This window comes from Artemia franciscana, chromosome 5 (assembly GCF_032884065.1).
Source record: "Artemia franciscana chromosome 5, ASM3288406v1, whole genome shotgun sequence".
Lineage (NCBI taxonomy): Eukaryota > Metazoa > Arthropoda > Branchiopoda > Anostraca > Artemiidae > Artemia > Artemia franciscana.
In genome coordinates this window covers 34,211,440-34,227,163 of record NC_088867.1, presented here as the reverse complement: position 1 = coordinate 34,227,163, position 15,724 = coordinate 34,211,440, and the positions used below count along the sequence as shown (strand labels likewise).

The following is a 15,724-nucleotide window of genomic DNA, read 5'->3' as shown; positions in this document are numbered from 1 at the left end:
ATATACATATATAGAGCATAAATTTTCAAGAGAAACGTTCGGAAAATATCAAAAGAAAAGCTCAAGCACCATCATAAATGACATACTTCCAAAAGGTGTATTTACTATATAATATTCAAGATTTTGTATGCGTCGTGTGTTTCCATTTCTTCTTAATTCAACACAGGGGTTAATTTCTTCTTAAACTTTGGCAAGATCTCTAAACATCTTTCCGAGAAAAACTAAATAGGAATCATATTTCTCATCCAAAACTTCGGACAAGCGATGGTGTAATATATTTTTATTTATTTTTTTTTATCAGAAAAAGCGTAAATAGGAAACGGTTGAACGTTCCCTTTTGAATTTTCTAGGTTTTGCTGTCAGGCCAATTCATTAACTTTTAATTATATACGCTCAAAGAAGTTCGAAAGAATAAAAATTAAAATCACTGATTTACAAAAAAAAATTTAACAGATAAACAAAGAATTCTATTAACCTTTATGATTAAAATTCCTTCTTGCAAAAACAGTTTAGGTACATCAGTGATTTGGTAGCTTATTAATACGATAGAATCGGAACTATTTGGTCAAGGGTCAAAAATATCACTGTCCGAAATGCTGCCCCTTGAATTTCCTGAGACTTGCTTTAGTTTGTTGTTTCACATCACTTTAAATATTGCTTTAATGACGCGGAAGTTTCTACGTGACTACATAGGTCTACGAATTGCTTTTAGTTTTGGTGACTGGTTTCATAGACGAGGCGTGTTTTATTGCTCTTTTTTGTGTTTTTTAATTCCTTTCAAATATCTGAATTTTCAATCAGTTTTCTATTGGGTAGTTAGCTAATTTTCCTTATTTTAAGTACAAAGCTATTATATTTTCGTGACTTATGCTTTATCGGAAATTGCTTTTGAAATATAATATTTCAGTGCCAGATCAGTCTAATATCTTGGAACAGTTTATTTTTCTCTGAGGCGGGTGTTTAAAAAAGTAGATTTTGATTGAAAGTTCTTTAAGGGCTTCTGAGCAGCATTTGTCTGACAGCTATTCCAAGAATATATTGAATCCGTCTTTAAGGCTGCCTTTTTAAACGACGCTTGTTCTCGACTTTACCGTCGAAAATCCTGTTTCACGCACAAAAGCAATATGAAGAAAATCTGTGATAAGAATGTTTTTTCAGTCAATAAAAATATCAACACAAATTACAAATAAAATAATTTGTTATTATCTCCCGCAACGCTCCATGGCCTGGTAAACCAACTGAGAACAGAGAAAGTACAGCTATTTTCACTATAAAAACTTAATGTACAGACACTAAAAAAAATGAGGTGCGGACGAAAGAAGAAAAGAAGGATTAAAGCTCAAAGATCCAGTTATTATTCGTTTCTAAAATGTATGAGTCACACCTATGAGCTGGCTCGGGAAGTGTGTCCCAGATAATCTTACGCGCAATTAAAGGATTAAAATCAGATATTACGGAATGAGTCAAAAGAATTCGAACTTTGTTGTAGTTTCAGGAGTGAGACGCAGAATGATCATAATAAAGAGGATTATACTTAAGGGCACTGGGAAGGTCCCCAAGTTGGGAACTATGCGGATAAATTAAAGATTATATTTGCATGAAAGTTGGGTGCTTCCCAGAAAAAGATAGATTTTGGCTCTCACTCGTCTGTTTTATGGCTTTGATCTTAAACTAAATTTTGTCTACTTGTACTTGCTTTCAGCAATACCGTGCTACATGTTTTGGTCGATGGTAGTAATCCATATAAAATTAATATGCTCCAGTTTGGTCACGCCAACTTTGATCACGGCGAATCTCTGTTCGGTTTTGGTTCATGGGAGCACTTGAGTAGATAATATTCATAATATTTTCTGAAATGGTCACTTCCAAATGCAATAACTTGGGTTTTAATGATATTTGCTTTAACAAATGGTGCACAGGGTTGCCACCAGGGCCAGTTCCTGAAGTGCTATAATTTCCTAGATTTACGTGCTACACAGCGATTTTCGGTGCTAAAGTAAAAAAAATGACTGTAATAGTGCTAAAATGTCGCCAAATTGCGTGATACAGCTGGAAACCCTGAGCACATGCTGCAGTCCTACACGTAATGAAATAGTGCTAAAATAGCAATTATGTGCTACAAATGGCAACTTTACTGGTGTTTCAAATAGTTGTGATATTTTAAAAACTTCAGAAGCTGAAATTTTATTGATTCACTAGCAAAACAGTTTTTAGATATCTAATTCTTTCTTGAAAAAAGAATTGACTGGTAAGAATTTAGTTAAATATATTAACTACATAGAAAAATAATTGAGATAAATGTAAAATATTCATTGAAATCTTGATGGTGTTAACGTAGAGTTGATAAATATAACCGCGCAGTTTCGAAGATATTTTTCAGCTTCACTATGTTATCGATGCCTGACATCAAGTCAGATTTTAGTAATTGCTAAAGGGATCTTGTGTCATCATGCCTAAAATTAAAGGAATTTTCTCACACATTTGGTTGAATATGAACTGGAAAGATATTTAAAGACTTTTTTTGGATCCTTGTCCAATGTTTACATAATCACAAATATATTTACATCATAGGATCTAGGGGAAACTGGTCATGTCATGATTGGGACAAATTGGGTCAATTAATCTAGCTTAAATACTACCTAATATATCTGTAGGTTCTGGGATATAAAACAAAGATATCAAGGCTGTATAAAGGATTTTTTGTTGCGGGGGGGGTACAAATAAATTAAAAATGTGTCAAAATTTTGTGGATAAGCAGTTTTTTACGAGTCAGACAAAAATATCGGAACGGAGGGAGGGCTTTTTATACCCAATAACCCCCCTCCCGTGGATACAGCCTTGGCAGTCCTGTTCATACAAAAATTGTGAATTTTCCTTGTTGTCAAAAAAGGCGACTCTAAGCTAAGTTAAGGGTTTTTGACAATATTGATTTCAATGGTGTACTTTTATATTCACTTCATTTGAACGTCTTTTTTAGGTTTAATCCTGTTTTTTGGAGTTCTATGTCCATCCTGAAAAATATTACAAATTTCAAAAAAAAAATTACTATTTTCGAAATATTGTTAAAAAGAAAATATTCATTGCTAGACAGACTCTTTAAAGACCCATCTTTTAAATCCTGTATGCTATGGACCGTGGTTTGTTCTTTCTTTGCTTCAGCTACTGTCGCAACCATGATAATTACCAACTTGAAGCTGAAGTATTTATCAACAAACTTCAATTTTTGAGGATTTTCTATTACTATTATCTATTTCAATCATGGAGCAAAGATGTTCACACACAAGCTTGCGAAACTTATTTTGTTCTATAAGATCGTAGGATTATGAGGTACAATCCTTAATTTTTAGCTGAAAAATATGTAATCCTATTTTATCTGTGTTAACAATTTCCCAATGCTGCTGACAGCAATTAGTATCATTTTGAGCTCAGTACGCTTAAAGTAATATTAGTATCGTTGTTCTGTTGTATAGATGTTTGTTTTCTTGTGGTATGATGAGTGTTAATTTCAAAATGTTGTCAAACCAGGTTGTATGCCCTATCTAAATGTTTACAGTGCTTCTGGAGGACCGTGGGCAGTATTGATAAACATCTGATTTATATCAAGTGGTGTAAAACTATTCGATTGTATCTACGTGTTAATAGTCTGTTTGAGAAACAGTTCGAAGGAACATTTGTTCATGGAGAAAGTTCGAGAAGCTGAGATCTGGACTAGACTTTTCTGGAAGTCCAGTAGTAATTACTCAAGGGAGAATGAAATTAAAGACTTAAATTTATATTTGGTCCTTGGTCCTCGAAAGCTAATTTCATTAAACATAATATTTAAAACTACAAATAAAGAGAAATTATGAAACTTACCTTGTTGCAATTCCAGAACAAATGACCATATTCCTAAAACAGGGGTGAAGGCAGTTATTGTACCACCGCACAAGATAGGCTCTAAAAATGACTGCAAAAACTATCGGCCCATAAGCCCTACAAGTCACCCGGCTAAAATAATAACAAGGATTCTTTCAAGGCATTATCTATGGTGGAGTTAAGGGGTTTGACCCCCTCTCCTTGTAAATCTCTGTCCGACTCGTAAAAACGCAACAAAATGAATAAAAGACTAACGTCGAAAGACTACGTCGTTTGAAGCTGCCGACGCTGACATACTGACGGAAAAGAGGTGACATTATTTTAACCAAAAGATCCTCTCTAAAAATACCCTTCCCGGTCTCTTTGCACAGCCCTTGCATTTTGGTACTACAGGACATTCATTGAAGTTCTCTATGCAGCGTTCCACGAGTAGACATAGAAGCCACTTCTTCAGCCAAAGAATCATCAATATGTGGAACCAGCTCTCTGAAGAAACAGTTTCTGCTACTTCAACTGACATGTTCAAGTCCCACCTTGATAGGGAATGGCTCTGCCAGGAGTTCCTTTACAATTGGGAAGCTGCAGAGTCCTCGACAAGAGTCTAATCTAACAGCCACAATCTACACCAAACGAATTCTTTTTTTTATGGAGCATCACAAGGATGGATAATACTTATATCGCTCCAAGCTGCGACTTAAGGTAATTTAAGGTAAAAAATACTTTTTTATGCGTTTTTTTGTAACCCCTCCCCCAAAAAAAAGAAGTCCTAAAACTTATCAGAGCCAAAACAAAGGATATCATAAGCGACTATTAAGCCGGGTTCTGCCCTGGGCGGTCTACCACTGATCAGATTTTTGTAGTAAGGCAATTTGCAGAATACTACCTTGAATATAGAAAAAAAATCCTCCAGTTAGTTATTGATTTCAAACAGGCCTTCGATCTAGTAGGGTGAAATGCTTTGTGACATATACTGGCCTACTATGGCTTTCCCGAAAATATATTGAAAGTAATCGGATACATGGGAGACAAATACCGTAACGGCGTTTTATCCCTAGAAGGCAAAACAGAAGAGTTTGAAACAACTTCAGGCATGCTGCAAGGTTGCATTCTTTCTCCATAACAATTTAACCTTCTTTTGCACACCATACTATCCATGCTGGAGAACAATGTATGAGTAATAATTAATGATGTTAGTATCGACACGCTAGCCTATTCTGACGACCTCAATGAGCCAGCAGAAACCAAGTCCATCCGTAAATAACGTAATAAAGCCGTAAATAACGTAATGTAAAATACGTAAATAAGCCCAAAGAAGACAAAGGTTATGCGAATCACAAAAGACCTTTTCCTACCCACAATTCACATAGTGGTAAGCGGCAAAAAAATCGAATTGGTAACCCGGTTCGCTTACCTAGGGAGTCTACTGTCCTCAGATGACGGTAACATAAAGTGAAGACTCGTCCCGGGAAGTGCGAGCTTCAAGAAAATCCTCTCCCTCCAAAAAATAAGCACCTATTAATGCAATTGAAGCTCTGAATCCCTAATCATCCCTGTTGCCATGTACAGCCGCGAAAATGCAGAATTTCGATCTTTGTGACTAAATGCCTCCGCCGTACAGCTGGTGCGACATATCTCGACAGAGTCTCCAGCAAAGACCTTCGAAGGCAATTGAAGCGCAAAAATACAATTCCTCATAGAGTGCAATTACAGCAACTCAGGTTGGTGGGTCACACTTGGTGAATGAAAAAATTACATTTGTCAAGAGTTACCTTCGAAGGAAGGGTCGACAGAAGCCGCCAACCTGGAACACTTAGGAATAGATGGCAAGACAACTTCAGAGGTGACTTCTCAAACAAGCTGACCACTGAGGATCACATATGAAAATGATCAATGAACTTGTAAATAAGGTTGCCTGAACGCAAACCATCAAGACGTCTGGGACATAAGACAAGTATTTTAGTAAAATTATTTTTTTTATCTTTAAAATTTGGTTATTTGATTGCAGATGGCAGTATAAGCAAACTTGGTAAAACTTGCTGGTCGCCTGTCACTTTATTCTTTTCATCCACTGTTAAGGAAAGTGGACTGGTGACACAGAAAAGTTTGGCAATATCTGGTTGAAGTCAAGACCCACTAACAATACAAAACGACCATGGGAGATGAATCAGCTGCGGATCGTAATGTGGAAATTTGGAAGATCAAAAAGCTTATTAGAAGCCTTGAAATGGCTAGAGGGTATGAATCATTGTTCTATTTGGCCATGCTAGTTTTTAGGCTAGCCTTTTAAGCTAAGGCCAGTTTTGGTGAATTTCCCCTTTTTAGATTATTTTGTTAGAGAAATTGTTTGATTGGGGACTTCTTGCTATCCTAAAAAGTAGCCTAGTTGGAGAATAGCCTACAACTTACAGTTTGAATTGAGAGCCTTAATTATGTCCTTGGATCTTATTGACACTCCTTTCATGTTATCTAAGATTTAAAAAATTGTACAGATTACATGTATACCTAAATTTACTTACAATAAGTATTTTCCCTTACTTTTGGTGTTTAGAATCTTCTTTCCATTGTCTCTAGACTTGAGCCTCTAGTTTCCAAAAGCACACAGTAAATTCAAAGTCCGCTCAAATAACAGGAATTGCATTTTCTAACCTAAACCCAGAGAAAAAGAAACTGATTGCTGAAATTAAGTTAAAATGTTGTTTTGTCAAAGTTTCAATAGCCTAGAATTCTAAACCTCTCAAATGGGCAATTTTCTAAGACTTAGAAATCTCAAGAGGGTTAACATGAAAACTTGGCAATACCAGTAAAACTGGTGCAAACAGTAGGCTATTACTGGCTTTCATATAAAGTGAATATACCACTTGATGCCTTTTTTTATGCTCTTTACAAATATAATAATTGCTTCTACTGCAAATTCCAATTTAAGCACTTTTCAACCTCTTAAAAATGACCTAGCCTATAGCCTATATGGGCTCATTACAAATCTGTAATAGTTTAGAAACAAATTTGGGCTATATATTTGTACATGGGGGTGGGGGTAAAGCATAGCATATATTAAATACATAAACTAACCATTGCTGTTTTTTTTTTCTTTTTTAATGTGTTTGTGCACATTGAATTTTAATGAGAAGAGAAATCACCAGTGCAACAGCACAAACACATAAAAAAAATTAATACAGCAATGGTTAGTTTACATATGTAATATATTCTATGCTTTACCCCCACCCTCTTGATGTGCAAATATATACCCAAATTTGTTTCTAAACTATTACAGATTTGTAATGAGCCCATATATGGTCATTTTTAAGAGGTCAAAAAGTGCTTAAATCTGAATTTGCAGTAGAAGCTATTATTATATTTGTAAACAGCATTAAAAAAGGTATTGAGTGGTATATTCACTTTATATGAAAGCCAGTAATACTGTTTGCACCAGTTTTACTGCAATACCAACCCAAAGTATATTTTTGGCCTGGATTCATTGCCAAAATTTCATTTTTCCTAATCTAACCCCTTTCCAAGATAGCAAAAAGTTGCTAAACTAGAATTTTACCCATAATTTAGCTAAGATGAAAGGTCAATATACCAATCACTGCCTTTTTATACTCTTTCATAGTTCAGTAATTGCTTTGAGGGGAAGTTACATTTTGAACCCTTAAGGGGATCAAAACAGCCTATAACAGGCTAACCAAAAGTTTAAAAACTGGATATCAAGAAAAAATTTGTTGCCAATTCAAGAACTGTAATTTAAGGCCTTTAAATTGACTCTATAGTGATAGAAAATTCTAATAATTCTATCAAAACCATGTAGAACACTATAATTTTAACATATTAAGAATTCAGCAAACTTATGGCACTGTTCTAGGTTATGGACCCTGTAGAAGGAAACAAAATAAAAAATCAGTTATTACCTTTAGAAGCCTTGTTTTATGCTCTTTTCAAAAGCCACATTTACATTTCTGACAATACACTCTGGAAATCCCATATATACATTCCTTGAGTATATACTATACTAAAAGAAGACACTAAAGACATGAATTTTTTACTTTGGTAGGCTCCAAGTCTAGAATTGGGGCTTTTGATTAGGAAACATGTTAAGAAAATAATTTGTACTGCATAATATGCAGAATAATTATAGTTTACAGATTTTGACTACAGCTCCACTTGACTCCTCCCACCCCCTAATGTGCCAATATATAGCCAAATTTATATATTTCCCATGTAATTTTTGTTTTTGAATGCATCACAGTTGATTTATTATCCACATTTTAAAAAATAGTTTACATATATAATTCCATTATAATCAAAACTGAATTTTAATGGATATAGAACAGAGCTATCAATTTTACAATATATCTTGAGACAAAAAACAATGAAGAAATATATTATTAGGGCCACATATAGAACAGAACCATCAGAGGGAGGGGGCACATTGTCAGAAACACAAATATGATGTTTAAAAAGATTAATTTAAGTGGTCAAACAGTACTACTTTTATTTTAAGAAAAAGTTTTCTTCAGAGCAGGGGTGGATACAGGATTTTTCATAGCAAGGGATGCACAATAGGTTGCTTTGATAAACTTGCAAACAAACAAATACAAGCAATTTAAAAGGAACCTCAACAATAATGCATTGTAGGTAGGTAGTACAGTCATAAATTTAATCTAAAATCTGATCTGGGTTAAAGTTCTAATAAATATGTTGAAATTAAAATGATGTTAAAATACTGATAAAAAATAATAAGTTGTAGAAACAACTCTGCCATAAAAAAATAAAACCTGTTCATCATAAGTAAAAAAATTAGATATTTAATATTTTCTGCATAATAATTTGCTTTTGCACTTCTGATCACTGCAAATGAGTTAAGCTTTGTATTGTCAAAGAAATTAGTTTCCTTTGGGGTCATTTATTCATTGTGACTATTTGTATAGGTCAACCCATTTAGCATGTTACCTAACCTTATTGCAATCCTTAGTAACTATGATAGTAATGAAAATAGGAAATGAGGACTAAAATAAAACTTGTATATTTGCAAAAGATGTATTAAACATTAAGTACTAGCTTGTTTAGGGTTGTAGCAAAAAAAAATGGATAAAAACACAAATTTAAAGAGATAGAATTACATGATATTCATTTAAAACAAAGGTTTTAACTATAGGCAATAAAGTATTAACTTATTTAAAAGGAATATAATGGTACTGCTTTTGATGTCACTACTCCTAACAAGAATTAGGTGTTACTTGAGGGTCCAAATTTGATTTGCAAGTGAACTAATTATTATACTTAGAAAGAGCATCAAAGAAAAGGCTTCAAGTAGTGTGTTCAACTTGTTTGTAAATTTATCTGTATCTTTCATAAACTTTGATTTTCAATGACTAATTGTTCTATTTTGTATTTGTTCTAATTCCCAATATATTCATAATCCTGGTATGATGTGTATGGTTTTAGATAGTTAAGGCTAGGCTAAAAAGGATTGACTAACTCTTTTATACATTTAAATCTAGGCAAAAGTTTTACCCTACAGTCTAGCTTGTTTAAGTGTCATTATTCTGCTTTGCACTACTTATCATAGATTGAATCTATCAGTAATTAGTTTGTTCTACTTTTATGCTTTGTTCTAATTTTCACATCCTGTCTCTAAGATTGAGCAGTATTTTCCAAGATTTGGTTCAACCTTAAAATGAATTTGTAATTTGGCTCTACTAGTGACTGCCAGTCCATTTCAAGTAGTTAAGCCTTGCATTGTGTGTAGCTAAAATATTCAACCTCATTACCTATTTATTAAGAAAATTTAAGAAAATCAAATAGTGAAAGAATCCAATGTTTAATTTGTATAAGCTCATCAACCACTTGCCAAATATAATATTTGGTTAATGTCTGTTAATAAGTTGACACCAAATAGGAGAAAATGAAATATCATTATATTCTCTATTTGGCATTCCTCCCAAATACAGGAACCTCTGCTATTGCTATTGCATCCAAGCCCCCTACCCTCTAATGAGCCAATTAAAAAAAAAAAAAACTATTTTGAGAGAAATAAAAAAAACAACAAATTCTGTACACGGTCTGTCTCAAAAGTTTTAGTAGTTATGTTGTAAAAAGATTTTTCATTTGAAATAAATGTACAAATGAGGTAACTTTTTCCAAAATTCTGTTTTTCCAGCTTGACAAACATTTTCCAATGTTTTACCTACCTTTTGTAGCTTTTCTTGAAGTTGTCAATAGGTACATCTTGTAGACAGGTGGTTAAAACATCTTTTACCCCTCAAGCATCCCAAGGTGATGTCTTTTGAGAAATCTCTTGATTCTCAGGAATGCAAAGAAGTCCATCATGGCCAAAATGGGGCTCTACAGCAGCTGGAGAAGCATAGCAATGCCTATTTTCACTAGAAACTCCACAATCAATGAGTGCAGTGTGACTTGGTGGATTACCATGGGGCAAGATCCAATCATTATAAATGTTTTTTCAGGATTGTTGAACCCTGTCTCTTGGCTGTTTTAGCACTTCATAGTAATACTGGCTATTATCAATCTATCCTTTGGGAACAAATTAATGATATACTAAACTATTAACACTACACAATGCCTGCAATTTCTTCATTCTTGCTTTCTTTGGTTGATTACTCCCATTGGTTTGACACTTGCTGCTCTAACGTTTGGATTCAGGGCCATATTTGAAACCCTTTGATTGATCCCCTATACTCTGTCTTAGGACTCAGATTTGGTTTGTAATGTTCAAGCTGGTCCTGACAAACAGATTTGGATTGTGATGTTCAAGCTAGTCTGGTTTGTAATGTTCAAGCTTTGACGTTTGGATTCAGGGCCATATTTGAAACCCTTTGATTGATCCCCTATACTCTGTGTTAGAACTCAGATTTGGTTTGTAATGTTCAAGCTGGTCCTGACAAACGGATTTGGTTTGTGATGTTCAAGCTGGTCTGGTTTGTAATGTTCAAGCTTTGACGTTTGGATTCAGGGCCATATTTCAAAACCCTTTAATTGATCCCCTATACTCTGTCTTAGAACTCAGATTTGGTTTGTAATGTTCAAGCTGATAATGACAAACATATTTGGTTTGTGATGTTCAAGCTGGTCTGGTTTGTAATGTTCAAGCTGGTTTTGCAACATACTGAGTCTTTATTCCATCTGTAAGCATTTTGGGGACCATTTTTTGTGTACACTTTCTTTTTTTGCAAATCCTTGATGAAAAGTCGGTGAACCACTGTTTTCAGCTCATTATTCATGCCAGCTAACATCCAAGAAGTCAATTGTTGATCATTACTCTATAAGTTTTCACATACTTTCTGCTGTGTCATCAGTTTTGGTTGCTAGAGATTTTAACATGACTGAAAATTATTACATTTGGGCCTTCAGATGCTTTTTTTTCAAAATACCCCCCTCCTCCCTCCTAAACTTAGTAATTCAAATGTACTCTCTCCCTAAAAGTGTTTGACTGTGTAGATGTATGATGGTGTTCATGCCCAAACACTTAGAGACAGAGAGAGGGAAAACATTAAATTATTATAAAGTAACCCCCCCCCCTCCTTAGAAAATTTGACTTACTGACTTGCTGATACAAAATCTCTGATTTCGACAGCCTCTTCCTTTCATAATGAAATTGTATGGTGCTCCCCTGCCCTTTGAAAAGCTGGTTATGTTTGTACCAACAATAATATTTGCATCTTTAAGCAGATTCTCTTAACTAAATTTTGATCTTTTTTAAGGAATGGTACAAGTATGATCTCACTTATTATTCCACCAAAAGATCAAATTTCACGAGTTGGTAAAATGTTAGCTGATGAATTTGGCACTGCATCAAACATCAAGTCTCGTGTTAATAGGCTTTCAGTCTTAGGTGCCATCACATCTGTGCAGCAAAGGCTTAAGCTATACAATAAAGGTTTGTTAGTTGTTTTTTTTTTCCATTTGTATGAATATGTGTATTTGTGTTTGGTAGGTTTAAATGATATGTTTTTGTTAGGTTTTTGATCTTAAAAATATTTTGGTTTCCATCTAATGATTTCAATTGAGATGTTCCTAGATAAAAGTCATATAGCAAAGAGAAAGAATATTAAATTCCTGATTAAATGTTTGTTGCCTTACATTACAGTTTTGTTAAATGCATTTTATAGGCTTATAAGTCAATCCACCTCAGCCTTTAATCAAAAACCTGTTGTACCATAGAAACAAGTTAGAATTACATGCAAATAAGATGTATAAGGTGCTCAATACCAAAAAGTTCAGTTTGTCAAATGTGTCTTCTGTGCTTTGTAACACAATGCAAGTATCAAACTGCGTGTTTTCTCTCTCTTTAAGACTTAACTGTGCCATTAACCATAAATTATTTTCAAATTTAAACTACTGTGAAATCTAAAAAGATCTTTCACATTGTCTGCCCTCCCTCTCAGGAAGAGTTGGAACCTCTAATCTGTTTCCTATATTTTGACCCTCCCTTCCCTCCCCAGGATTAAATGTGCACATATGTAGAAAAATGAATGTAACATTTCTCACAATTCAAATTTTTGTCATTTTATTTTTGTTTATTTTTGTCTGTTTGAGTTTAGCATCATTGCTGATTGTAACTTCTCCTCATTTAAGATTCGAAATTTTATGCAAGCTCATTTCTGCTTGCCTAAGTTTAAATTTACTCTTCACTTTTTATGAAAATTTTATTTTTAGAATTTGAGTTTATGTTAGGGTTTTAATTGACACAGTTGCTGTATATATTGATAGGAGTAGTTAAATTTTAAAGAATAGTAGAAACATGGTTATAGTAGCTTGGACTAGCTAGCACAATCCCGTGATTTTGAAATTCGATATTAGAGTATTAAGATCAGATATTTAATCCACAACCCCAGAAATTTTGTAAAATGAAACATTGTTTATGAAATTTCCATTACATGTGTTTTAGGCTTGGGACTTTTATATTAGAACATTAACCTTAGGTTTGTAATAAAAAATCTCATAAATCCTTAAATACTGAGTCTGGTGATAATCAAAAACTATTTGCAGAATATATAATTAATGTGTTCTCATCTTAGGCTTCTACTTTGCAAAATTAGCTTTTTTATTTCCAATTATATGATCGGTAACTCTTAAATCCCAGCTTTGGTAGAAATCGAACATCATTCATGAAATATATGAGTGCCTTTTGAATTAGTTTTGCGAGAGTTTTACTGGGTTTAAATCGTCCACATTTGTAAAGTATACATTCCGATTGAGGGGATTCTGAATGTCTAAAAAAGAATATTAAAATATTTAAAATAGAAATCAAACTTTGGTAATTTCAAACACTTTTTGTAAAATGAAGTATGTGATTAATGAGTTTTGATTTTGGTTATCTGTAATGCAATATTACTGCCTGATTTATAATAAACAAGCTCATAAATCTCAGATATCAGATGTTTGGTGGAAATCAAATACTGCTGTTACTACTACTAATAATGTGGTGTAGCTCCAAGCCACCTGTGGTTAATAAAGCTACACACGCTCCTCCAGTCCAATCTATTCAAAGCATCACCCTTACTCCCTCACATAAATTCCAATTTCTTCTAGATCCCCCTTAGGACTCCTTCCAACTCTGTTTCGGGCTGCCCTGCCTTTTTTTGACCCTAGTTAGACATGAAACAATGTGTTTTGTAACAATATATCTCTCAAGACCTATTGCCTTTGTACTGCTTTTCAAAAACGTCTCTTGCAGCTCACTTTAGATGTTAGCCTACAATAAGTTAGCTGAAGCGATTGAATATTGAAGGATGTAGTATTGCATACGATTGCTAGATTACAACATGTTATTAATGTCAGTGGACTAAATTAAGTTGGATGTCTTATTAATTTAAAATATCTGGTGCTCAAATGTCTGTAATGCTTTAAATTGAGCACAAATTATGCTCAAATCTTGACAAAGTGCTGATTTGGGTAGTAATCTCCCCACTCCCCTGTTTCCTCAATTTAGCTTTAATCTTATATTTTACTGGTATGAAAGATACTGAATTATTTCTTACAAGACTTTTTGACTCTTGGATGACATTGCAACCCTTAAATTTTTGTCTCATTTTTATCTAGCATGAGTTTTTGAACGCCCAAAAGGAATTTCCTTGCAGAAAAAAGTGCTTTAAACTATGGGAATGAACTAGGCACCCAAATACTCAATCAAATAAACCCTAACACAGCCTTTGATGGATTGCTGGTTGTATTCAATAAGTCTAAAAAGAAAGTGTGGGGGGATTCAATAACTGTCTCGATTCATTGTTAATTTTGATTGTTTAATTTCTTATAGATACTTTAGATTCGACTTATCCTGACTTCGCCACGGATTTTTCATTCAGTTGATGTGTAGTATACTGGATATTATCCTATCTTGAATCATTTGAATGTTTCGATGCAAATTGCTTCTAATAGGGGGTTAAAAATTAAATCATGTTAAAAATTAAACATTTTTAAACACCTTATAAGGTAAAATATATCTCACCATTTATTTTCTCCAATTCTAAATTTTCAAATTAATGCTAGAGTGGCTTGTAAAAGAAGTAAAAGAAGCAAGAAAAATATGTGATTAGTCTTAATTACTTGAGTAAAAATGACCTCGGGAGATTATTTCATTTAAATATCCACTCTGACAAGGATTTGTCAGAACTTAAATTAGAAAACTTTCCACCAAATACATTTTTCAAAGAAAAGTAAAGAGCTCCATTAAACCAGAAATAAGCAGAAAGAAAATCAAATAATCTTCCAAGTGTAAAACTACCACAAATCACCGTCACTAAATAAAAGGAACCCAAAACAAACAGAAATTTCAATAAATAATCGAGTCAAGCTAAAAACAAGCAGAAATTAACATGACTAGGACTGACACCCCATTCCTTCTGAAGTCTAGAATATTATTTGCACTTTACTACCCTTAATACCCTTAGCTTTGGTAGCAGTAATAATAGTACCACTGGCAATAGCAACAGTAGAATTAATAGTAGTAGCCTTAGTAATAGTAGTAGCAGTAGTATGAGTAGAAGCAGTAGCAAGAAGTATTGTCTCTTGGTTTGTTCAAGATCCATCACAACAAATCCTTTAAGTTTAAACTTCACACACCAAAACGTTCCTGATATATTGCATGAATGCCTTTTTGACAACCTACATACATACGTCGTGTTGTGATTTATTTCACCTTTCCCCCTCATCATTTCCTGTAGACTTCGCTTTCATACCCTTAGGCCTAGTCGTAACATTAGTCACAGTTGTAGTATTTAGCTCAAATTTCCCCCCAATATTCTCTCAAATTTTTACCTTCATGCAATTACCCTTAATAGTACTAGTATTTTAGTAGTAGTACTAGTAGGAGCAGATATAACAGTAATTGTGTTGTATTAGTAGTATTAGCAGTAGTAGCAGCAGTATTAATAGCAATAGTAGCATGCATATGTTGCCTTTTAGTCAGTTGAACATCCCCTTCATGATACCCCATAAGTCTCTTCTTGATACAGTAAGCTGTTCTAAAAATATTACTGATGATCCCCTTTTGACAATTTGCATGCACATAGTATGTTCTGATCGAGTTTAATATGTTCTAATTTAGTTTAACTTTCCCCTCAAATTTCCTCAGATGTTCATTTCAATATCCTTAGCTTTCGTAGTACTCGGTATAGAATAAGTGATTTTAGCGGTAGTAGTAGTAGCTGGCAAGTACTGCTTTTGGTCAATTGGTCATTTCTTTTTTCATTTCATGAAAGTTGCACATTATTATACTTAGTCGTTCATGAGTTACACCCTTTTGACAACCTGTATGTACAAAATGTGTTTTAACTTAGTTGAACACTCCCTTAACATCATCTGAAAGTCTCACCTATTGTCTTTTTGGAGAGTAATGGTCAAACATGCCCAC

General features: G+C 33.8%; 1 protein-coding gene across 1 annotated transcript in view; it reads left to right on the top strand.

Annotated features, from left to right (window-relative positions):
• The first annotated feature begins 5,903 nt into the window (after positions 1–5,903).
• The window catches only part of LOC136027311 (eukaryotic peptide chain release factor subunit 1-like), a 46,347-nt gene continuing 36,526 nt past the window's right edge, over positions 5,904–15,724 (top strand). The window contains exons 1-2 of the mRNA XM_065704430.1: positions 5,904–6,090; positions 11,574–11,749. Coding sequence (XP_065560502.1) covers positions 6,008–6,090; positions 11,574–11,749 — 259 coding nt within the window. The 5' untranslated portion in view covers positions 5,904–6,007. The remainder of the gene's footprint in view (positions 6,091–11,573; positions 11,750–15,724) is intronic.